Raw genomic sequence first — 25,293 nt, 5'->3', positions numbered from 1 at the left:
ATTGATTAGAAGGTCTCAGAGGCAAAGTTAAGGAAAAGCGAAAAGAATTGCGGTAGCCATCTTACCTGTGATTCTGACTTCAGCCCTGGCCAACCATTCCCTCAGATCGGCCTTAGAGGACGATCGGATTTGAATCATGGCCAGAGCTGACTCTGCGAGGGAAAGACAGTTGGTTAAACTTTGATCGGTCTGATCAATGGAAGCGATTATATCGTCATTATCGATCTGCCTCCTCGGACAACTAGGAAGCTAGCGACGAGTCAGTGTTAAAGACAATATTGAAGGTTGAACCAAGTCGACCCTGTGCTCTGGGGCGGTGGAGACATCTCGAGTAGTGCTTTCTCGGTGATGAAGACGCTGACGTGATGAAGCGGATCCATTAAGAACTTCCTCAGCAAGCCTCTTGCTATTCTCCATGATCTCAAACCTATAGAAAAGCAGGGACTATGCTAAAGATGCAAGAGGTCTATGGGTAGTTTTCTGAGCCCCAGCCATGGCCCGCATATATAGCCCGAGGAGGAGAGGAGGTAGATTTCGCTGAGGGTATGAAAACTAAAAATAGATACAAAAACGGATCGGCACTCCAGAATTTCAGGGGAGAGATAACGAAGAGATAACAGATTTAGACTTATTGCTTCCCCAGATTACGAAACGTTGTGGGATGGATGCGAAGAATTTAGATTTAATCAGAAATCAACCCACCAAGACTTCTTTGGATTGAAGGGAGTCCAGGCCCCCATAGGGCCGAAGGTCATCATGAACCTGGTTACATCGGCCAGATAATGGAATTCTACCAGGAGAAGGGGAATGGCCGCCCGCTTGGCAGATCGGGAACTACAGGAAAGAAGCATGTGGCTCTCCCAGCGGGCGTTTAATGAAGCAAATGAGGGGAAAGTGTCCACACATTTTAGCCCATGCAAACACTAGAACACCTTTGTGAGCATGGAGAGAAGACTCAGGTGGTATCACAAGACTTCTTCTAGCCGCAATAGCTGATCCTCTTGCTCAACAAGGCGCTAGAATGAGCGACACAATCGCCCTATACACAAGAATTCTTCTAGCCACTCAAAACCTTCATAGCAAAAGATGGACCATGGAGGGTCCGGCAAAGTCAGAGCTCAAGAGGGCAGGTAGAAGAGAAACATAGCTAAATCGTTAAGCAACTCTCACTGGGGGCGGATAGGCATTTTATAGCCGGCCTGGGAAGATGAATCCAAGTGCCCGTGAAGCGATGATGCTCTCGTAAAAGTTGTGAAGCATGGGCTCATAAGCTAACATAGGCAGCGACAAACAGTAGACCCTAGATCAAGATTCTCTACCCATGACTGCAAACCCATCGAAGATGAAGACGTGATAATTTTGGAATGAAATTACTTTTATTCCAAAATTGGGGGCATGTGTTTACACCAGAATTTAGAAGAAGAGTTACAGGGGTTCGAAAGCTCCCGAAAATCATGTCATCATCAAGGAATTAGCTGTGTGGAGATCGGAACTAGTCGATTCGGATGCACTAGAGTCGGCTTTCTTCAGATAGCGCCAGTAGATGACGACAGAGGCTACGATCGGTGCTGGGACAAGACATACTGGACACTACAAAAAGGGAAAGATTAGAGTCTAAGTTATCTTAAATTAGGAATATTTTCATTATACCAAAAGTTGTATTGAGTCATACTTGAGTAAGGTTCATGTTTAGACTCTGGGTATAAATACCAAACCCCGGCTATTGTAAAGACATCAACCAATCAAATACAAAGTCAATTACTTTTTTGACTCCGGCCACCCCTTAGGAGTAGGAGTAGAGTAGATCTTGGTGAGTTCTTCAGCGAGTATGGCTGCATTGATCCGGTCGACCTCCACTGCTTGTCTATAAGTATCGTCATGGTTTATACCTCTATTCGTATGGCTGCATCAATCCGGTCGACCCCCACTACGACTCTGGTATAGGCTAGTTATCGATTCTTGTCTAATTCAAGTATGGCCTATGTGATTCTGCCTCACACCCCACTGCTTGAATTAGATCAAGGTCAAGTTATCGGCTCTACCTTAGTATGGCAGTCTTTGGTAGATTCATTAATTTACCGATATTGCTTATTGCTTTCATTGTTTATCTAATTATAGTAACATCACTCTGCCAAATTAAGATTGATCTAGATCGGCCTTATATCTTGTTTAACTCATCGTTTGCTAATCTAAAACTGATCTAATCTACATCTTAAGCGATGAGTTATGTTTTTATCGGCTGTTTTGCATCAATCTTAATCGTGCATAGTGCGGTTAAGGCATGTCCGATCTTGAGTAGATCTATTAGTTAATGAAAACTGTTCCATGGCCCATCATCACGGCCTATGGGATTATGCCTCTCACCCCACTATTGGCACCGTGGAGTGGGATCGTTGGTTAGTAGACCCATTCCTGAGAAGGCATGACTTTAACTATGCGCTATGCCTGAATCGGCTGTTTAGCCGATATCGAATGCTTTCATGAATAGTTCACATTACGAGATCATTGAAGTAGAGATAAGTTGAAAGATGCATTAGCCCCATGATCTTGTTATTGTATTACGGCCTACATGATTCTACCTCATGCCCCACTGATATTAGTAATGAGTTATGGTCATCAAGTCTATTGTTGTTTCTACGACATTCATGATTCTACCTCATGCCCCACTGGTTATGGCGATAGATGAGATCTAACATGTTCATTAGATTTATCTTTATTAAATGGTTAAGAGGTGTTGAATTGTTTCTTTAAATAAAAGGAGTTCGGTTACTTGTAATCATTGGCTCAGTATAAACCAATCATCATTGATATCTTATTGCCATTGTTTAATATTCGCTTAAGTAACATCTATCCTGAATGATAACCGATCCTTCTTATACAACCCCATGAGCTTCAATCGATTCATTCTTGTGAATATGCTGGAATCGGCTATTTAGTCGATTTCCTCTCATATCGACTCTTAGAGCCGCACATTCGGAACTATCTGGCAATACCGACATGTTCCGCCCTTAATTACTGATAAGCTTTCTCTCCTTGTCAATTGTAGGGTCAAATTGACTGGCACGTCTCAGGAGGATTGTGTAGGATCGACCACCCTTGCGCTGAAGCCAGGCGGATCTGCTCCATCGAGTGGACCCTTTCGGCTTGTTGCGTGTGTCCTCGGCACGGAGGCAAAAATTCTGTGTCGACAGGGTCATTGTGGAGCGTCTAACTAAGTCTGCTCATTTTATCCCGGTGGACACCAGATATGCAGCCAAGAAGTATGCTCAGATATATTTTGACCGGATTGTGACCCTACACGGAGTTCCCCTTACTATCATCTCTGATAGAGGGTTAGTTTTTGTCTCTCATTTCTGGGACCAGCTGCAGCAATGTCTTGGCACTCATCTCCTCAGAAGCTTAGCATATCATCCACAAACTGATGGCCAAACAGAAAGGGTGAACCATGTGCTCGAGGACATGTTGAGAGGTTGTGCCATTTCTTTCCCTAAAAAGTGGGATGAATGCCTGAAGTTTGCCGAGTTTTCATACAACAACAGCTATCATGAGAGCATTCGTGTGACACCATTTGAAGCTCTATATGGAAAGAAATGTAGGACGCCACTTAACTGGGTTGAAGTGGGAGACCGTGGATATTTTGGGCCTGATTTCATCAAAGTGGCTCGAGAGCAAGTCATCATTATTCAGAGTCACTTGAAGGCAGCTCAGAGTCGACAGAAAGCTTATACAGACAAGCGAAGGAGGCCCTTATAATTTGCAGATGGGGATTATGTGTACCTCTAGGTGTCTCCTATGAGAGGGGTGCATCGGTTTGGTGTCCGTGGCAAGCTAGCCTCTCGATATGTGGGTCCTTATAAGGTGTTGGAGCAGTGTGGCCCAGTTGCTTATCGTCTCTAGCTTCTCGATATTTTATCTGCGGTACACAATGTGTTTCATGTATCACAATTGAAGAGATGTTTGTGGGTTCCTGATGAAGCTGTGGAAATTGAAGGGCTTCCCCTCTAGCCAGATTTGACTTATATTGAGCACCCTATCAAAATCCTGGATGAGAAAGAAAGAGTGACAAGGAACAGTGTGGTAAAGTTCTACAAGGTGCAGTGGCAAGACCATTCAGAGGATGAAGCCACACGAGAACAAGAGAGCTATATATTGAAGCAATACCCCCACCTTCTCTCTGGTTCTGATGAGTACTTCTTACGTTGAAATGTACTTCCCATCTCCTTTCCCACACTAGGCACATGAAATCTCGGGTCGAGATTTTTGTTTTAGGGGGGTAGATTTGTAACACCCTCAGTGTTACATTGTATAATTTTTGCTAAAACATTGCATATGCATCATGTTTATAGGATATTGTATGAATTGTAATGTGTAAATAAATTCCTGTGACTCAAAACGTTTATCGGAAACGCGAAATGAATGTTATGTTTCATGTCGCGTGGTATCACTTAGGGTTCTAAATGAATTTTTATTGAACGGAAATGCTATAGAACGCGTATGCAGCACTTTAATAAAGTTAGTAGTACTAACTTCGTAGGTGATGATGAAATACTTGTGGTCGAGAATGGGATTCGCTAGCTAGCATACTTGATAGCTTGGAAATCGAATTCAACGCGAATCCGAATGAAAACTTAGTCATTTTCTTAAGTCGGAAAATTGATCGACGAAGCAAAGTTTGAGAATTTTAATAGGAGAATCGGTTTAAGTGGTGGCATGGGTTTAGGGGTTGTTTTAGTAGCTTGACATGCCATCTTGAGCGTAAAATAGTTGGTTTAGCGATTGAAGCCTTGAGATGGGTTTTTGGGACGCTTTAAAAAGCGTGCAAGGCACATTTTCGAGCGGGTGCTGTGGTTGGCCGTGGTCACCAGGCTGTGGTTCGGCTCGGTGCCACAGCTGGCTCACCCAGGTGCGCACCTGCCCCACCGCTGCCGCACCCTGATGCGCACCCCGCACCACCACTGCCGCGCTCGTGCCAGCACGCACGCACACGCACACGCACGCACATAGCCACACGGACCCGCACCGCCATGGCCACGCACGGGCCGCTCGTCCACCACCGTCGTCGCCGTGGGTCCACTGCTCTAGCCAGCACGCTGTAGCCGCTTCGCCATATCACTAACCCCGCACGTCGCGCCACTGCGCTACTACTGGTCTTGGCTGTTAGCGTGAAGTCACCGCATGCGCTCTGCCACACCGTCGCATCCGCCTGCCGCCCTACCGCCTCGTGCTCATCTATGCAGTGCAGTGAGCGCGTGGCCACATTTGGCATTGCCCGCACATCGCCTTGCCTTGTCTGCCTTGCCGTCATGTCGGCACTCGACGACGCTGTGCTACTGTCTCCTCTTACCGGCGCCATGCCACTATGGCGCGCCGAGCCGAGCCGCCGTCGTCGATTTGTAAATTGTGGTCGTGTGGCCCACCGTTCTGAACGCGTTGGCCATTTCCCCTTGCTTGTAGCCGTACACGATTGAGCACTGAAGTGATAGCCATGTCCCGCCACGGCCGTGACGAGCCAATCCATGCCTGTCTTCCCTGTTCTATGGGGCCGTGGTCGCTATACCCGCTTCTCTAAATTCGCCACAGTGGAGCCACCCCAATCCAATTAACCCCGTCCTCGGCTCCGCTGACTAGCCAGCCTCCCACCCGACCCCACCTTGCAGCGAGCCTCACCACACCGTACTCCAATTTGGAGCTACCGTTCTGCCGGGTCAATAAGACCGTGTCAGTCTACGTTGAAGGCAAGCGCCCTATCCAGTGCAGCTCGTGTCAATTCCTTGCACCTCTAGTTTTGCCTCCACCTGCTAATCACCCTACATACCATTGTCAAATCGCTTCCGCCGCCTAGCCTCCCCTGACGCCGCCTTGCCACCGTCGTGCGCCACCGCACTATCCGTGCGCACGTGGCCAGCTCGGCTCGGTCCATCTTCGGTCAATCCACAACGTCTGGTAGGTTTAGGGTGAGTCGATGATGCCCACCCTTGAGCTCGTTCATGTTGTCTGTGCCTTGGCTCACGGGAACGTGGCCGCCGTTGTAGGGAGGAGTTCGCCATCATGGAGGAAGCTGGGGACAGCATCTCCGTTCACCACGTGGCTGCCCATCACTTCGGGTTTATGCCTAGGTAAGCGTCGGCTCGCATTTAGGGGCGAGGAGGGGCCGGCCTGGACGGCGTAACCACCCTGTGCCAGTGCCGCCGCACCAATGCGTGTGCGCAGGTGCCGAGGGTGTCACCGTTGCGAAGATAGCTTCTTCCGAGGGCTTATCTACAAAGTAACTGTCTGTAGAAATAGTGTCGTGGGTCTCAGCATGATTCGTCGGTAGGTCAGGGGCGTTTTCGCAAAACGGCCGTCGCGCGCGGCCCTTCCCGGCGTGGGCCGGCGTCGCTCGGCTAGGCCGCGCCGGTGGAGCGCGCGCGTCGCGTGGACGTGGGCCGCGGTTTGAAATTTGGTTTTCTGTTTTTCAAGGAATTAATAAATGCTTATTCAATTTAGTTTTGAGCTAAACTTTGATAAATGATAATAAATTCTGTAGATGTCCAAAAATAATGAAACAAAATTTGTTAGGTTCACAAAAATGCTATCTATCTGGTGTAGTTAGTTTACAGTTAGCTGTGATCATGATAGGTTCATAAATTCAAATTAGAGAGCTTAGTATAATGTAGATTAATATTTGTAGGGATTATTGTGGCAAATGGATGATAGATTCGATCATGAAGTTTTTACAGTAGGTTCATTAGATTATTATGTACTTACTGTAATTTTTGTAGCACTAGAGTAGGTTGATAAATAGAATAGCTAGTACCCTTGTTTTATCATATATAGAATAAATCGGCATTAGGAGTAAGAATACCTTTAGTTGCTAAGATAATATATGTCATGCTTCATACTTGTTAGTGGTAACAGTAGGTAACTTAGCACCTTAGTCGGTAGGACAAGCTTAGTAACTTGATGGGTGTATTTTACTTTAAGAGCTGTTGTTGCCATATTACTAAGTGTTGCATTATCATTTCATGCATGTAGATCATGAGTTGGTAGAGTTCATGCCTGTGGACGAATATGATTACGAAGAGGTCATTGAGGAGTACGAGGAGGATATCCTCATGCAGGAGGGAGCCCCGGAGCCTTTTGGTGCTGACTTTGCTGACCCACCGCCTGCCTAAGGCAAGCCCCGGTGTATAACCCTTATTTTAAATTATCACTGAATATATATGATGTGCATTTACGTTACAGACATTTTATGGAAACTACATGCATAAATATATCTACCTACGAGTCCTACTAGTATAGATCGAGTAGCTGCTATGCTCAGGATTTCGGTAGCGTGAGTAACCTGTCGTTACTCACAATAGGTGATAATTATGATTACTCATGATAAAATGGTGCAAAGTAAAAGTGGTGACCGGGCATGGATATGGTTTGGGTACTGGTGGATGTAAGAGGTTGTGTCTTGCGGCCAACAGGGCATGGCTTGGTTACACTTTTTCCCTGTCTGTGTCGGTTAAGGACCGGCCGTTGCATAAGGCTCTAGGCAAGTCACAGATCCATTATCCCGTGCACATACTTGGGTATGGGCGCAAAAAAGACTTGTTGCTCTCTTGTCGTGGGTTCCAGCTCTTTTCGGACCGACTGATTGGAGGCGGGGATGGTGGAGGTCCTTGCACCGCACTAAGTCCGAGACTTAGGAGCAGGGGCTTGGAGTCCAAGTTTGGACGGGGACCTGGGGCCCATGACGGGAGGGTGATGGGTTGGTCCTGCTTGTGCCTGGGTACAAACGGGGCGTGTGTTTTTTGGGTACCCAGCTAGGGGCATTGATTCACGAATCACCGGCGTTCCGGTACGGCTTGTCTACGGTTTAGCATCGTAGTAAGAACTAAAAGATAGAAGTGATGAAATGGAACTGATTGCTCAACTAAAGAAGAACATGTGCTTACATAGAATGGCTAGATAATAAATTAATACGGCTATTAATAATAACATCAATAAGGACTCACTATTAGTATTGCTTTCTATATAAAGGAAACCAGCAAACCATAAAGCTTCGCATATCCCTTGGAGTCGAGAAATTATTTCCACTAGTCGGATAAGTCTTGCGAGTACATTGTGTACTCAGAGTTTATTTACCCATGTTGCAGGTAATGCTTGAGGAGTACCTTTGTGTGGATGATTCTTCTGGTGGGCACAGACGGATCCTTGTTCTTTTTTTCTCTAGATGTTTATTTTAAATTCCGCAATCTAACATTTGGCAATGTAATAATGAATTTCTAAGAACTCTGGATGTATGAAATGTATCAAGTATTGTAACTCGTTCTCATTATTGGATCCTTGGGAAAAAATGTGGATCTTTCGGGTTCTCCCTTGGGGTGCGCCCGACGGATACCGCCCGTTGTACCTTGCTTTCGGGGTGCTTAGTGTCTGGTAGAAGACGAGCGCCTCTGTAAGTGTGCTATTTCGAACGGTTCTGCCACACCCGGCGTCCGCGCCCGAGCCCGGCGCGCCTCCCCGCACCCGCGCCGGCCATGGCAGTGGCGGTGGCGGATCTGTGATTTGTCCTTCCATAGAAAAAAATTATAATCTATGATCTATGATCTGTGATCTGTGGAGGCTGGAGGTGGAAGAATGGTGGAGACTGTTGGATCTTAATCCTATGGTGCAAAAAAAATTCATATGTTAAAACTACATAAAACACATGGTTGTGTAGTAGACAGACTTCTCCAATATGCATTGTTGGGAACATGTGTCCTGTCAACAGTTTAATATCAGTTTATCACCATTAGCAGGTCATTATTTTAATTTGCATTATTAGCGGTGCGCCAGTGCCCCAAAGCAGACATAGGAAAGACTGGCCTTTCAGTTTAAGGAGAGATAAGCAAATATGAATAATTTAGTGAGAAAAAAGCATGCAAGAAACAAGCGTGGCTCTAGTATTCTAGAAAAAGGGTGGAAACACATACAACTAAGCATGATATAAGACACCAACTAATCTAAATGAATAAATTAGAAGTTGATAAGACAGAACGGGACCATCTGATGAAGTATGTGACAGCATCTGTTGTTTAATCATGCGAGTGGTGAACATGTCACAAAAAAGAAGTGTGCCCATTTGGAAATACTCCTGTTCTGTAATTGTTGTTCTGCTCTGCTTTCTTCCCCTCGCCACTTGTACATAGTGTTGTGCTTGCCTGGAAAGGGATTTGGCCTATCCTCTGTTTTGGAATACCTATCAAGTATACCTATGGAATAAAGGGGAACTTTCCTTCCCTGATTAGATATATAGCGTATAGTAGATGTGTTATATATCTGCAATTGTCTTTAGTAAACGCTATGTGGGCCAAAAAAATACTTTTTTTTTTCTAACTGATAATCTAACATTTGCATGCTGATCAACCATTCACAAGGAAAAAGTGCCTTTTCCCAACTTTTTTTGCTCCTTTGTGTTCCTATTACCGAGTAGTTCTGTGATGGTCCTAACTTACAAATCACTAAAACCAGAAAATTTATGCCTAGTTTTCTGTGACATCATTTGGCATATCTTTGCCGTGTAATTCGCTTCATTCTAATTCTAATGTACTGTATGATATAAGGATCTGTCCACATGCTCCGGTAAGGGAATCATTGTGCACTTGGAAATTCGGACTTCAGGTATGGAACTGTTTAGCAAACTGTTTCACATTTTCATTTCATAATTTTGTACTTACCAGTCATATAATGTTTGTTTTTTGAAGCATACTTCTTTCCTGCCCTTTTGCTTTTACCTTCTAAGTAAGCCCAAGTGCACATGCTTTTATTTTCTTAAATAGTGTGGTAATAGTTTATACAAAACTTACTTTGGTGCGAGAGTGTGTATTCGGTTGGGTTTGGACTTCCTTTTTCTTCTTGTTAATATATACATGTCTCTCCTTAGAAAAAAAAGAACATGCCACTGTCTCACCATCAATACATAGTACTCCCTCCATTCCAAATCGTAAGTCATTCTGACTTTTTTAGATACATAGCTTTTACAATGTATCTAGACATAATGTATATCTAATTGTATAGCAAAAATTATATACCTGAAAAAACTAGAACGACTTACAATTTGGAATGGAGGGAGTATTTCTATGGCAAACATATTACTATCAATTTTGCTTGGTCTTGAAATATATTTGTTCATATTATTTGTCAAAATTTAGACTCCATCTCACATTGTCCAAAATAGCACATATACATTGATGATTTGGAGTACAATAGCCTAGTAAATCTTTGACCACTCATTTCTTCGAGAACCAATAACTCTGTAGCCTGTCACCACCGAATTGCATCAGTGCATTTTTTCACTTGTATGCACAAACCAATGTAGAGGATTAAGGGCACCTCCAATGACTAGCTCTAAGATAGCATTAGATGCTACATGGAGAAGAGAGAGGCTGAAGACCTTTGAGCTGGCGAGGAGAGAAGAGCTAAGCTCTTTGTGTGTCCCAATGCATGAGACACATACCTCTCTCTCTCTATGGAAAGGCGAAAGAAATGTATAAATAAAAAACACCTTACATGTGGGGCATATAGGATGAAAGGATGATATGACATCTAAGAATCAATCGGAGGTTCCTAAGGGAATCTCTAGTGATGACTTACGAGCTAGTTCTAAGCATATTATTTCATACTTCAATAGAAGAGAGAGAGGAAAAAAATTATCACTTGATCAAGAGCTAATTTTATGCATATACTCCAAGATCATGTGAGGTTGTCATGTGGGGGTTATTCATATTATGGGCTATAAAATAGTTACTAGCTTAAGATATTTTTTTCCAATGATATTAATTTTTAGCACATAGCTCATAATATGAATAACCCAACATGACAACATCACATGATGAATGTGCATAAGACTAGCTTTTTATCAAGAGATAGTTTTTTCGCTCTTTTGTATTAAAAAATAAAATATAAAATAATTTGCTTAGAGCTAACTTGGAGGTTGCCTAAAGACGGAGAAACCAAGCATTGTTTGTTCTCTCTTGGCATAAAAACCTATAGAGCCGAAGTAGGGCAGGACCACCATTGTACTCTACCAGCCATATATAATGATGTGCTTGGTGAGAGTGTCGTGAGGCTATAAAGCCCGAATCTCCTTGGGCCCAGCCACGCCATGGCTTTCCATCCCCCCAATACCAAGTAGTTCCAAAAACTAAAGGGGGGCTCAGTGGAAAGGTTGTGCCTGCTCTTTTCCATACAGATTTGCGTTCATCAATGGCAGAGGGGATCTCATGAGGTCATTGGGCTCTTGCAAGTGGGGAGGAAAAGGGAGATCTAGGAAAGACTTAGTGGCCCACCTTTTCCCTCTTTCCCCACAAGGACGAGATCATGGATTAGAGTAGGAAAGTGATTCTGAATTTGTCTCAAATCTTGGCGAAGATTACACTGTGTACTCTCCACTCGATCGGCAATGAGGCATTTTGTTATTGCATGATGGCACCCCCCTGGCCTTGTTCGTTCAAACTTCAAAGGACAGGATTGGTCGCTAGGATATGGATGTCATGAGGCTTGTCCGCTTGTGGTATATATTATTGTTTTATCTGTGTCTTGGAGTATTCAGTTAGTATTGCAGTTTATATATGGTCGCTCATTTGTGAGTTTAAGGTATATTGCAGGGCTCTGCAACCCCATTTCATATCCTTGTCCATTCAAGGAACTTTTTAAGCCACCTGATCAACGTTAGGGCCGGGTTTATATCAAAATTGAGTTCATGGCATACTTTGTGCAGAAACATGGACAAGGACGTCGTTTCTTGTGTGAGAACACAACTTGGTAAGGATTTGGCAAAAGAGTTTTAGTGTTCTACTGTAGCAATTCGCTAGATACTGACTTTGTGTTTGTGTGATCTCGTGATTTAAAGCCTGTGGTGGCGTACCAAGGCAGCATTTTGGAAGGTATCTCTGTTGATATTGCATCCATCTGTGGACAAACTTTTAGCTATCACGTACAGTTCTTGGATTCTATTCTTGGCATTGCTAATGGTCTAACTAGATTATATTCTCTTGCAGCCTATTGCTTCCATGCGAAGAAAACCCAACATTTTCATTTGCAAACAGCAGTCCAAATTCATTTCGTGAGCATAATAAACACCCATATAAAAATTAATCATTGATGCTTGAACCGTGACTAGAGGTTCATGTTGGGTTTCAATTCTAGCCTACTCCAACTTGTTTGGGACTAAAAGGCTTTGTTGTTGTTGTATAAAAATTAATCATTGAAAGGTATCATCTAGAGAGTTGTCTCAGTATTTAGAACTCAATAAAAAAATCATTTATGAGCTTGGGAAATTCATTTATATGGATGGTGAATATATGATATTAGCCTGTTATCGATGCAAACAGGGAGGGTATAAAATGGTATTAGATAAACAGTGCTTGGACGAGTCCATTAAAATTTGAGTTTGCCATGTCATCCCAAGGTCAGCAAATTTTTGTGCCTTCTTTTGTTTTCTGAACAACTAGCTGCCAATATATTTATTGTCGATCGATGTAGGTCTAAGTTAATATAATTGTCTCGGTGCCCTTCAGAAAGAAGAAGAAAAAAGGAGTTTTGTTTTCTTGTAGATCTTTTGGCTTCTGATTTCCTTCCTGAAACAAATGGAGTAGGTCCTGGAGCATAGCTCGGTTGGCTTGCTCGCCAGGTGTGCCAGCGGCCGGGCGTGTGTTCGATCCCCGGGATCGGCAGCCTGCCTCACGGGTTTTTTTTTCAGTAATAAATTTGCAGGTCTTGTGTATCTGCAGCCTCACGCGTGGATGTGCCACAATGGTCAGTGTGCCCGTCACGTGCGAAGCCTGGATGACTTCGGATATCTCTCAGCCACATGCAACCTCTTCGTGTAGGTGTAGGTCTAGCTTGCACACTAGTGTGTGTGTGAGTTTATGTGCGTGTGATGGTGAGAGTTGGTCTGTAAGTTCAGATACTACGACTTGTACTCGAAGAGTTGAGGCATAAAAAAATGGAGTAGGTCCTCAGTCCTCACCCTAGCCTGTTAGTTGCATGAGAGCTCATGGTTTCCAGCCACACAATCCATGGGCTCCTCCTTGGCCTTAAGTGGTGGCCAATCATCATAAGTGAGTCTAGGGCCCTCTAAACAGTATTATCAGTGCCGGCCCTAGGGGTAGGGTACGAGGTGCGATGGCCGAGGGCCCAAATAGAGGAGGGGCCCAAGCCCAGGTATACAAACCCCCAGGTCTTATAGTCTATTATGTATTAGCAAACTAATGAGAAGAGAGACATAGAACTGATCAGGCGGCCCAAAAAGACAACATCGACATTTCTTTCCTAGTTTCCTTTCCCCACCGCCATCGGGTAGAGAGGAGGCAAGGAGTCACGCTGTACACAACACACTCTGATCGTGAGTTCACGATGTGCGCCTTACACACGAGGAGCTGGCGAGCCACGCCGTCGCGAAGAGCTAGACTACCAGAGACACAGACACGACGCACGAGGACAACGACCAGGCAGGGCTCCACGACGACGATATCTTGATTCTTGGCTTCTTACGAATTGCGATCACCAATCAGTTGTTTAGGCCCAAGGTATTTTTTTTCTTTTTATTTTTAATCTAAATTAATTATTTGTATAGTATTCCAGACTTCTAGTACTTTGTACCCATATAGTCATATTTTTTTTTAATTTAGGTGTTAGAATTTTAGAATGTTACCTAAGAAACATTTGTCATGGGTGAGAAAAGAAAACGAATATATTATTTTTTTAATCTACATTGTTCCCCGATAATTATCATACATCTACAAATATATTGCTTAATCTACATTGTTCCTCGATAATTATCAGATATGTTAAATTAAAAATATGTTATTGAATTTGCTTTTGTTTTGCAAGTAAAATTAGTGCTTATATATTATAAGATTTTATACATGGTCAAGAGGGGCCGTTGCGACGAGATCGACAGAGGGCCCTTAAAATTCTAGGACCGACAGTGATATTACACAACAGTAACCCTGCAAAAGATTTGGTATCTAGAGTGAGCCATATTGTGCCCAGCTAGTGATGGATGTCAAGTGCAACAGGAGGATCAAGGACCCAGGAGGCCAGGAGTATAGTATAGGCTCTCCTTAAAAGACTGTTCAGATGGATTAGAGCAACGAGGCAGCAAAAAAAATGGTTGGTTCTGCTTTCCTCTTGCTCCCCAGGTTCATAAATCTGAGAACGATATTTTGCTTCATTTTCATTTCTTATATGTGTGATGCGTCATAACTGGATATTATTGAATGCATACTTAAACCCCCCCCCCCCCCCCCCCCCCCCCCCCTTTTTTTTTTTTGTCCATTGAGCTCAATACTTGAGAGTTGATAGGGAGAGGAGTGAGACAGCTGATCACATGGACCTCCATTTGAGGACAGTTCCTCTTCCGAAACAGAAAAGAGAGTGCAGTGACCAGTGTGGCCTGTATTGTCTTTGCCCTTGTCTTTTGGCAGGGACAGGGAGCCTCAGGCTTGTCCTCTCTATCTACCTCCAATTTATATTGCGCCGGTTGTTTCAGCTGCTCGCCTGCTTCAGAGTCAGAGCTTCCCCTTCTCACTTCTCAGAGAGAGAGAAAGAGCCCTCCACTGCCCTTCCCTCAGAGGCATTCTTTGTCACACGGGGACGAGAGGAGAGGGACAGAGAGGGCTGAAGATCACATGGTGGCCTTTTTTTGGGTATGTGACAGCTTCTGCCTTTGGTCTTTTAGTGCTTCCTTTTCTCTCCTCATGACATGAAACCCCTTTTAAAACCTCAAATCACCACATCATCGGCTGATCAGTGAGTGCCTTCTCCTGCTCCTTCAACCCTGCCTTCATTTTTCTTCATCCCTCGCCTTTGCCCAAAGGGCAAGATCAAAGCAATATGATCATCTGATCTCCTCCCACCGCCATCACAATCCTACACGTCGTGGTGATAAGACAAGGTAATAAACGCATCCCCTCTGGCTCTGCTTTTACCACCCTCTACCTCTATATTGCTGCAAGAAGCAGCTCCAGGAATTGGTCACCCCATCTCCATGGAGGTTGCCATGATCAGCACAAGAGCCAGCCTGCTCATCCTCATCCTCTCCCTCTGCTCTCCATACAAATTCATACAAAGCCCCATGGACTTCGGCCCCCTGAACCTGCTCCCCACCACCACCACCGCGTCCAGCGATTTCGGCAGGATACTCTTCCACTCTCCGGCCGCGGTGCTGAGGCCCCAGTCGTCAGGGGACATCTCCATGCTTCTCAGCTTCCTCTCCGGCTTGTCTCTGAGCAAGGTCACGTTGGAAGCCAGGGGAGCAGGCCACTCCATCCATGGGCAGGCTCAGGCTCTGGATGGCATTGTGGTGGAGATGCGCTCCTTGCCTGCCGAGATGGAATTCCACAGAGGAGGAGAAGGACAGGTTTCCTACGCCGATGTGAGCGGTGGGGTTATGTGGATAGAGCTCCTGGAGCAGAGCCTGAAGCTCGGGCTAGCTCCAAGGTCATGGACTGACTACCTCTATCTCATCGTTGGCGGAACGCTGTCTAATGCTGGCATCAGCGGGCAGACATTTAAGCACGGGCCTCAGATCAGCAACGTTCTACAGCTGGAGGTAGTCACAGGTGAGACACATCACACATACATGCATGGTGAATGAAACAAAAGGATCAGATTTTGCGTTTGCCTTTTTGGCCGTGTCTTTCTTGACCAACCTCTTTTTTTGAGGAATCAGAAGGAGCCAGAGGCTCCTACTGCAAATTTATTGAAAATAAAAGAGAAAGCAAAGTGTCAAAGATTACAGGGAAAAACAGGGGAACAGCGAGCAAAACACTGCCATCTCACTCACACCGGATAGAGATTTCAGGGAACACAGAAGGAGAGAAAGAAAATTAAGAGAATTACAAATTGGAGTTGATCCATGCTTCTAAGTTGGGGGTGATTGTAGCCTTTGTTCTGTGCAACAGCAAGAGTGATTCCACCGTGATAGTCCTTTTGCAATCAGCAACTGTGGGGTTTTTGTTTCTGAAGATAATATCATTTCTCATCACCCATATAGCCCAACAGACCAGTATGAAGATGTCAAGTGAGAAGCTAGCATTGTGAAGGATTTGCCATTCTCGAAATATTTCAGGAATTGTGAGTTGATCTGCATATTGAAAATTAAACAGTCCCCAACAATCCTTGGAAAAAGGGCAGTAGAAGAGGAGGTGCATTATTGTTTCTTCAGAAGGTTGCTGACAAAGCACACAGTAATAATCATCTAAGTGCATTCTTCTTCTTCTCAGTATGCTTCTTGTGCTTAGTCTGTCTTCGAGTACCAACCAGAAAAATACTTTATGTTTGCTTTGACATGAAGTCTTCCAAAGCCATTTGAAGATAGGGTCAATATGAGAGTGGCCTGTTAAAATTTTATAAGCCTTGGAGGAGGAGAAGTGAGAGGAGCCCCAAATGTATGTCCAACTGTCATTCACATTGTCCAGTGTTAAATCTGATAGTTCAACCTGAAGTTCTTGCATCTGATTGTAAGCTTCTATTGATAATGGTAAGTGGAACAGATCATGGAAATAATCTGTATCATGGGCTGTGCTTAGGCTTATCCTTTTGTTTTTTGCAAAGGAATGGAGCTCTGGGTACTGTATCCTTCTTACTTGATCATTCCAGACATCATCCCAGAAAAGACATGTTTTGCCATTAAAGACCAGCACACTTGCCCTTTGTACTTATCCAGTAGCTTCAAGATATCACGCCACCAGAAAGATCCTCTTGGGGCTGTAGAGTTTGGCAGCCTGTCATTCCTGTAGTGTTTATCCCAGATCAGGTTCACCCATGGCAGATCTTTTCTATTAAAGAATTTGTCTAGATGTTTAAGTAGTAGTGCTTCATTCTGGGTTTAGAGGTTTAGCACACCTAATCCTCCTTCACATTTTGGTAAGCTGACTAAAGGCCAGGCTGCTTTTGTCATTTTCCTTGTATTTTCCTCTGCACCTCTCCAAAGACAATATTTCCTGTATTTGTCGATCTGTTTGATCACTGTTTTTGGCAAAGCAATTGAGCACATTGTATAAGTTGGGAGGGCTGTCAGGACTGAATTAGTGAGTTCAAGCCTACCAGCTTGGCTGAGGAAAGGTGAGACATAACTCAGTCTTTTTTCACATTCACTGATGAGAGGAAGGAAATCATCAACTTTTGGTCTGCTTAAACCCATGGGCAGGCCTAAGTTAGTGAAAGGGAAAGAACCAGTTGCACAACCAAAGGTTCTAGCAAGGTGATTTAGTTTTTCATTGCTCACATTGATGGGCACCATCATTGATTTAGGGAAATTGATCTTCAGACTTGCTGAGTCACTGAAAGCTTGTAGGATCCCTTTCAGAAAGAAGAGTTGTGTGGCGGAGGCTTCCATGATGATCAAGGTATCATCAGCATATTGTATGATAGGAAAATCCAATGTTGGGGCTGAAATTGGTAGCCTTAAATGACCACGCTGGGCAGTAGGGTTTTTTCCCCCCCTTCTGTTACTCTCTCTGGGTTTCACAGGACGAGGGGAGATTGTGAAATGCTCACCCAGCAAGGACGCCGATCTGTTCAATGCCGTTCTGGGAGGCCTTGGCCAGTTCGGCATCATAACCAGGGCCAGGATCCTGTTGCAGGAAGCTCCACAGAAAGTATGCTGCCTACCTTGTCTTACAACTGTTCCGTACATCTTAGTTAATTAGTATGACATACGTATTATTACTATTATTATTGCATTAGTTGTGTATGTCATGACTCTGATGTCTGCTATAATTATAACTGAACAACTTTTGAATAAATATATATAGGTGACGTGGGTGAGGGCCTTCTATGATGATTTCAGCATCTTCACCAGGGACCAGGAGTTGCTGGTGTCGATTCCAGATTTGGTGGACTACGTGGAAGGTTTCATCGTCTTGAATGAGCAATCCCTTCACAGCTCCTCGATCGCCTTCCCTGCTACGGTGGACTTCAGCCCAGATTTTGGCACCAAGAACAGCCCTAAGATCTACTACTGCATAGAGTTTGCAGTCCATGATTACCAGCACAAGAACACTAATGTGCACCATGCGCAGCGCCCTAGCCGGCCGCGCCACGAACGCCGGCGCGTCAAGGCCGCCCGCTCCTAAGGTACCTCTCGATTTCATATTTTTTATTATTATTATCTAGTATAGTTAGTATTTTTTGTATCCCTACGGTACCCCACGTGCCCTCGCAATCCTCGAGCGGCCGTCACAGAAGCAAAAGAGTTGGTGTAGGGGCATCGAGCGGCCATCATTTTTAGGAGCATGTGGGGGCATCGAGGCTATTTTCATTGACTATTAGTGTCTTTGACCAAATTTATAAAATAGCGTACTAATATTTATGATACATAATAGGTACTATTACATTAAGCATAAAGTATACTTTCGTAATAAACTTATTAGGAGATAGAAATATTTATACCGTTTTTTAAGTTTTGATCAAACTTAAACATATTTGACTACTCGAGAAGCAAGATGTGTATTTATTTTGAGACGGAGAAATTACTTGTAATTTTAGGACCAAAGTTTTATATGGATTGATTATGTATTTATTATCTAGTAAAGTTACGATTTTGGGTTTAGAGATTTAGGCTAGTTAGGTTAGTGAATTTGTTTTTGATTTATTTATGAACTTACTAATGTTAACTTGAATTTTGTTAATTTGAATACTCTAACGCTTTGTTTATCAATTTGTAACATGATGGCCCCTTCCACATAGCACCCGTTGTACCCCATTCTGGAGGTGGAGTACGACGACCAGTACCGAGCACACATCTTGAGTGACAACGACGCAGAGGTGTCATTGCCTCCTTTGAGGTCCCGCACTCACACCAGGGCGCATCAGTGGGACGAGCGTTATACGCCGTACATACGGCGTGCCGGCTTCCTCAAACTTGTCCGTGTTGTCAACCAAGGTCTTCCGCCCCTTAACCCAGCACTACTTATTGCAGCTGTAGACAGGTGCGAGTGCATTCTTTGTACGTAAACTTTCTTGTAACAAATTAGAGGCAACTAACAGTCGTTCTATTCTTATAACAGGTGGAGGCATGAGACCCACACGTTCCACCTACCTTGTGGCGAGATGACCTTGACGTTGCAGGACGTGAAGGCTATTTTAGGCCTTCAGTTGGGGGGACTTCCAGTGACAGGGATAGTTGACAACGATCACTGGAGGGAGCTGGTGGCTCAGTTTACTGGTTTTATTCCACCGGACGACGATGCTTCCAAGAAAAATAAGGGAGTAATTCAAGCCTATTTAATACTTGCATTGCTTTACAGCTGGCATCGGGTCTCATTTTCTTTGATCAATTACAGGAAAAGTTCCGGTGTTTCGTCGTCCTGGATCACAGAGCGCTTTGAGTACTTGGACCCACAAGCTGAGGTGGCACAGATCGATAGGTTCGCTCGAGTGTGGCTCTGGCACTTTCTTGGTGCTTTCCTCTTTCCAGATGCCTCGGGCAACACCATCAGCTGGATCTTCCTTGACATACTTCGCCAGTCGTGGGAGAACATAGCTATGCGTTGCCTGCCGTCGCACCTCAGGACATGCGAACCTTGGGGGTTGCTCCTACCTACTCCAGGTTTGGAGTTGGGAACGATTGCCCGTTGGGAGGCCCCTTAATAATGGTTTATCGGTAAGTACTTCGGTTCATTATATTCTTTCAGGCAGTTAGATATGATGAGATTATTTGTTGCTAATTCGTTATCGTATTCAATGCAGCAATGGAACGGGCATGATACACTCCTTACAGCTCTGTATATCTGGACGGAAGCACAGTTAGTTAGAGAGAATGCGTGGCGCAAGTATAGGGAGTATACGGACGGTCTCGACGTCCTGACATAGCACCAGGTTACGCTTTCTATACTATCGTAGCAGTGTCTTCTTCGATGTACACTATATCACAACCTAACACAATTATAAAATTTCAGGTGTTTTGGTGTCCTTGGGATTCTCTGGAGCTACAGGACTATCTAAGTCCTGTCACTAGGGACGAGTCACACGAGTATCGCTGCGACGTCCCTCTTATTTTCTTCCATATGGTCAAGATTCACTTGCCCATCCGAGTCTGCAGACAGTTTGAAAGAATGACATGGTGCCCACCACCGCTTTACTCCACCAATCAAGAATTGCACGGGTGCATTATCGATTAATAACAATGCTACAATTCAGAGCTGTGTTTGGTACAACTAACATCGTTTTGTTGCAGGTTTAACCGCAGGAAGAGGTACAAGACTAAGGATTGGCGTGTGACACACAGCTCATACATCCATTTGTGGCAGACCAGGGTACCACATGCGGTCCTTGAGGGTCCTCCACACGACCAGCACACATTCGACGAGTACCTGCGGTGGCTTCACAGGTCTACGAGGACACATATCAAGCCCCCGTATACTGACGTGGCGATTGACGAGGACTTAGAGGAAGATGTCATCGAAGATGTGTACGACGTTACCACTAGGGAGGACACACAGCTACAGAGAGCTCCGCTTTAAAGATACGTGGTAAGATACTTGAATGGTACAATTTGTTATCCTTTTGGTATTAAGTATGTGTACTAAAACTGTCCAACCGCGTTTCTGTACCTATGCGACACAATTGTCAAGGCTGTCCAATGAAACAGTGTTCTGGCTTCACGAGTCTAGAGGGCAGGGGCTAGGCGTTCTCGCGGCTTTTGTGGAGGTAAACATAAACTTGTCCGTTTCGAAAATATTTCTTTATTGCATATGCGTTTAGGTAATGAACTAACTTTAACGTCTATTTATGCAGAAGGTGAAGAAGAGCTGCAGGAAGCTAGCTCAGAAGTTGAGTTGCATGGACACTCCTTATGAGGAACCGCCACTCCCCGCGCGGTCGGGTGGCACGTCTTCAGCCTCTTTGAGGACACCAGCCGGCTCTTCTCAGTCGATGACGCAGGGTGCCACTTCCGCGGTGCGTACACCACCACATCATAGCGCTGGGAAGGACCCTGCAACCGAGGACGAGGAGGAGGACGATGACGACGACGACGAACCCCCAGGCTTCCGCGGACAGCACGGCCAATGGGACGAATGGCCGCAGAACGAGATCGGCATGTCTCAGCTAGGTGGTGCCCCGTTTGGCACCCAAGGAGCCTCACAGGTACTAACAAAGATAGTTTGTTTCAATACGTAGGCTCCATGAACTAACGATCATAAAGATTTATAAGTAATCGCGCGTATCATATACCTGCAGGGTACGAGCCGTACGCACCGTCGACGCGACCATACCGATGTTGGCTACACTCCCAATGTGTTGCCAACAAATCCGAAGAGACAGAGGCTTCCGAGGGATCCTTACACTCCTGGGTCTTAGTTTGTTTAGGTCAAACGAATATTGGCATCCGAAACTTGCGGGGTTATTTGGTTATGTTATGTCAAACTTATGTCAAAACAATGAATATGTTATGTGGCAGCTTGTCAACTTGCTTCTTATTCGTTTCTTTGAGTCGCTGCAGCACTGCCGGCGAGATTCAGTACCCTGCGTTCGGGAACCGACAGTCCCGGCGTATCTGTACACCGGTGGCAATTTTTCGTAATTGATTAGTTAAAAAGGTGCATAACTGTATTATGAAAGACGAAAAACTAATCATATTGGCTTATCAAATTCTCTATTCGGTCGTGAAAAAAAAACTCAACAAAATACGGACGCGACGCGTTTCGATTCTACCTGGCGCAGCGGCCAGGTGGTGTGGCTGCTCGTGCGGTATGTTTGGTCCAGCCGCGCCACACACCAGGGCGCGGCACTGCCGCGCCAGGGTCGGTGGCGCGGCAAGACCCGCCAGCCCTGTGCCGCGCCACCATGCATGGCGCGGCACATGCATTTGGCCGCGCCAGGACAATTGGCACGGCCAAAAGTGTTAGTTTTAAAAAAGATTTAAAATTATATTAAAAAAGGGTTAAAATTAAAAAAAAAATCCGCTGACTTCAGGGATCTGCTCATGGACAAAATTTCGCCGGACAGCATTGAGGGCCTCATCCTCATCTACCCATTCCTCAGAGACAGGTAACCCTCATCTACCCACTCCTCAGAGACAGGTAAGTTATATATAGTGCATCCATGAAGATACGCCTACTTTCGGCTTTCCTGAAAGCATTATTTGCAAAGGAAAAAAAAAGGTATCTGTTTTATTAATCCCTCTTTCATGCTCACTTCATTAGCTTCCAAGAAGTCCTTGGACAAGCATTTCTTTGCATTATCCAGCAAGTTGCCTCCTTGTGCTACAGTAGTGACAGGCTATTTTAGATGATGCAGTGGCGAGAAAAGTGATCAGTGTGGACTCATCATGCATTAGGGATAATCCGTTTTGCTTAGCATGTTGGTGTATTTTTCTATGACCAGCAATAGACAAGACATATTTCAGTGCGGAGGCACCGTCTTCGTGGTCTTCTATTCTTTCTTCTATGGGTCAATTATTATTTGCCTTCTGTATTCAGCTCTGCTGAGAGCAGGGCCAACGGGTGTCAACGTCACCGGCTTACCTCTGACGCGGAGGTGAGCGAGCGTGTATACAAAAGTTGAAACGTAAAACGCTAGCGAGTGATTTGTAGCTTGTCTTGCATGCTTCCAATGGCGCTCATGGGACCCACATCATATAGAAGCTGGGAGTAGGACGGAGACTGGGAGAGTGAGCAACAAAACAAAAAACATTGAATGAAGAAAATTCTTACACGTGGGATACACAATGAATCGGCACTCAAATAGGTATACCTCTGTTCGAAAATAAATTAAGTTCTAGAGTTTCCTTAAGTTAAAATATTCTGAATTTTAAATAAATGTATAGAAAAAGGCATAAATGTTTATGACACTAAATTAGTATCACTAGGTGTATAAATAAAATATATTTTTATAATATATTTGTTTGATATTATTAACGATGTTACTCTTTCCTAAAAGCTGGTCAAACTTAGGATAGTTTGAAAAATTGATTTATTTTAAGACAGAGGTTATAGTAGTTTAGCTCTATTGTTAAGGGTGTTCTAAAGTTCTCATGAAGAGAACATAGTTTCATAAATGAAGCCTGCCCCACTTAAGATCTAAAGCCGCTAGTATTCATCAGCATTCCTTTGTTGTGGGGTGGGTGTAGTAGAGGCTTGCAGTGCAGTGCAGCAGATATGCTACAGCCTTGCTTCCAGCACACATTTGACGAAAGACTGAGAATATATATGAGAGCAGCTGGTTTATTGCCGCTTGGTACCTTTTTGTTGGAGAGTTGTGTCCACAACATTTTTGTTACAAAGTCCACTGCTACAGTGACTTCATACTTGTTGATTGCTACGAATGGTTTTGTATCATGTTTTTACTTGTGGTCCCTCAAATAAATAGAATCTCATCTGTCATCAGCATTGTATGATTCAACTAAAACTATAGCTGAACTCAATCAGTAGCATCTATTTTTTTTATTTAGTGAAACCTTGAACTATACGGTAGCAAACTAGCAACAGGGAAATTATAAAACATAGTAGCTCATCTTTGGAATCTTGATTTTTTTTATTTCCATATTAAAAGTATTTTTTGTGTGCGTATTGTTTATATATGTGAAGATAAGTTTGCTTATTCCATTGCGCGATAAATAGTTACATGTGTCCAGATGGAGCATCATAAACTTATATTTGACTTAGCACATGTTATTCAATTGGGAAGATGCAAAACGTTGCTCACATTTCTAAAGGCAGTGGTTGGGTATGGGAAACAAATGTTACATGATTTCATTCATTGACCTCAGATGGTAGATATATATGTTCAGTTCATATCCTCCGAATAAATTTAGAATAGTTTACATGCATGCAAAAGGGGTTTAAATATATATGTGCTAGATTGCATCCCATTGTCAACTCTGAACTGATTGAGCTTTAACAAAAGATCAAAATCGTGACCTAAAGATCCATGTTCACCGCACTGGACTAGTATAGTTTATAGGCCTAACGGAGACTTCTGATTTCTTTCTAGAAACCACTAAAACAAAAGTCTCTCGAGTCAGAATACACTGAACTGCAGAAAGTCAGCTACATATATGATTTTCTGCTCCTGTTTTAAATTCATTCATGATGTCTCATCAGTAGGTCTTAATAAGTACTATTCCATTATATTATCAAGGTTTAAAAATCGTTGTTGTCTGTCTTCTTATTTTGGGACAGGTGGGACACCAACACCTCAATGGTTTCCGGGTCCACGGACCGGGCGATGTACGTGGTTGGCATCCTCCGGTCTGCGAACCCTGACCCTGAAGATGGCTGCTCCCACCACTGCCTCCAAGAGCTTCTCCTCCGCCACCGCCGGATCGCCGACACCGCGGGAGCACGCCTCGGCGCGAAGCAGTACCTGAGTCACCACCCGACCCCGTCCGGCTGGCACCAGCACTTCGGCCAGCGGTGGGAGCGGTTCGTGGAGCGCAAGGCCCGGTTCGACCCGCTACGCATCCTGGGGCCGGGCCAGGGCATACTCCCTCGGACCCAGGATGCTGCTGCTGCTGCGTATGGGAGCTAGCTGCATATAAGCCGGCAGCAAGTGAATTGGCGATACAGTAAGCAGCAAGGGATATATGATATAGATTAGCTGACTAGGATGCGATCTCTTGTTCTTTCTTTTTCTTCTTCTCTTCAGTTTCCTCAGCATTTTGAGGCATGGGGGCGGTTGTTGGGTTATTCCTGTGTGAGGCGTGGCGTGGGGCACTTTGAGAGGACCCGGTGGTGAATGTCACTGGGAATTTTGGAACTTTGTACAGGCGAAAGCGCAGGCTTTATTAGGGAATAGAGAGAGCGATTCTATGAGATCTATGAATTCCTTGTTCGATATGGCCATTGGTAGTGTTATTATTGTCGTTCTTACTTTCGTTCCATTCCTAGGCTGATAAGTTCCTTAGGTCTCGCTGATAAATTCCATTCCTAGGCTGATAAGTTCCTTAGGTCTCGCTGATAAATTCCTTAGGTCCTGGTTGGATTCTTTCGGGCTTCAGCTTCACGCTGAAGTAATGGAGGAGCCGGGGCTAAAGAAGCCATAAATCATGCAGTGGCGAATTTAGGATTTTGTCTAAGGCTCGGCTCTCGTATACAGGCATACAGCAGATGAGTGTATATGTGTATATATACTGTTGACAACCAAAATTATCCATTTTATGAAGTTGTCCAAATGTGGAACGAACTTCACCATTGCGTTCCTCTCGTCGAGAAGGTCAAAAAACATATGTGGAACGTTTAATTCGGAGTCCGGATGAAGGAGTTATACCCCTGGAAAGATGCTCCGTTGTCGGGAGTTCTGACCCAAATCGGGACTTCCAACTATCGAAAG

General features: G+C 44.4%; 2 protein-coding genes across 2 annotated transcripts; both read left to right on the top strand.

Moving 5' to 3' along the window:
• The first annotated feature begins 14,543 nt into the window (after positions 1-14,543).
• Positions 14,544-24,492, top strand: LOC136536613 (cytokinin dehydrogenase 3-like). The gene is made up of 5 exons (XM_066528848.1): positions 14,544-15,578; positions 17,491-17,618; positions 17,775-18,090; positions 21,903-22,011; positions 24,144-24,492. The coding sequence occupies exons 1-5, from the start codon at positions 15,005-15,007 to the stop codon at positions 24,490-24,492; spliced, it is 1,476 nt and encodes a 491-aa protein (XP_066384945.1). The 5' UTR covers positions 14,544-15,004.
• On the top strand, positions 18,740-21,413 carry LOC136538937 (uncharacterized). Its single transcript, XM_066530859.1, has 8 exons — positions 18,740-18,950; positions 19,029-19,624; positions 19,711-19,839; positions 19,920-20,125; positions 20,198-20,492; positions 20,595-20,670; positions 20,758-21,108; positions 21,202-21,413. The coding sequence occupies exons 5-8, from the start codon at positions 20,416-20,418 to the stop codon at positions 21,319-21,321; spliced, it is 624 nt and encodes a 207-aa protein (XP_066386956.1). The 5' UTR covers positions 18,740-18,950; positions 19,029-19,624; positions 19,711-19,839; positions 19,920-20,125; positions 20,198-20,415; the 3' UTR covers positions 21,322-21,413.
• Positions 24,493-25,293: the final 801 nt, after the last annotated feature.

The sequence above is a fragment of the Miscanthus floridulus genome, chromosome 2, assembly GCF_019320115.1.
Source record: "Miscanthus floridulus cultivar M001 chromosome 2, ASM1932011v1, whole genome shotgun sequence".
Classification (NCBI taxonomy): Eukaryota; Viridiplantae; Streptophyta; class Magnoliopsida; order Poales; family Poaceae; genus Miscanthus; species Miscanthus floridulus.
The sequence above is the reverse complement of the archived record's forward strand: the minus strand, read 5'-3'. Positions and strand labels throughout refer to the sequence as shown.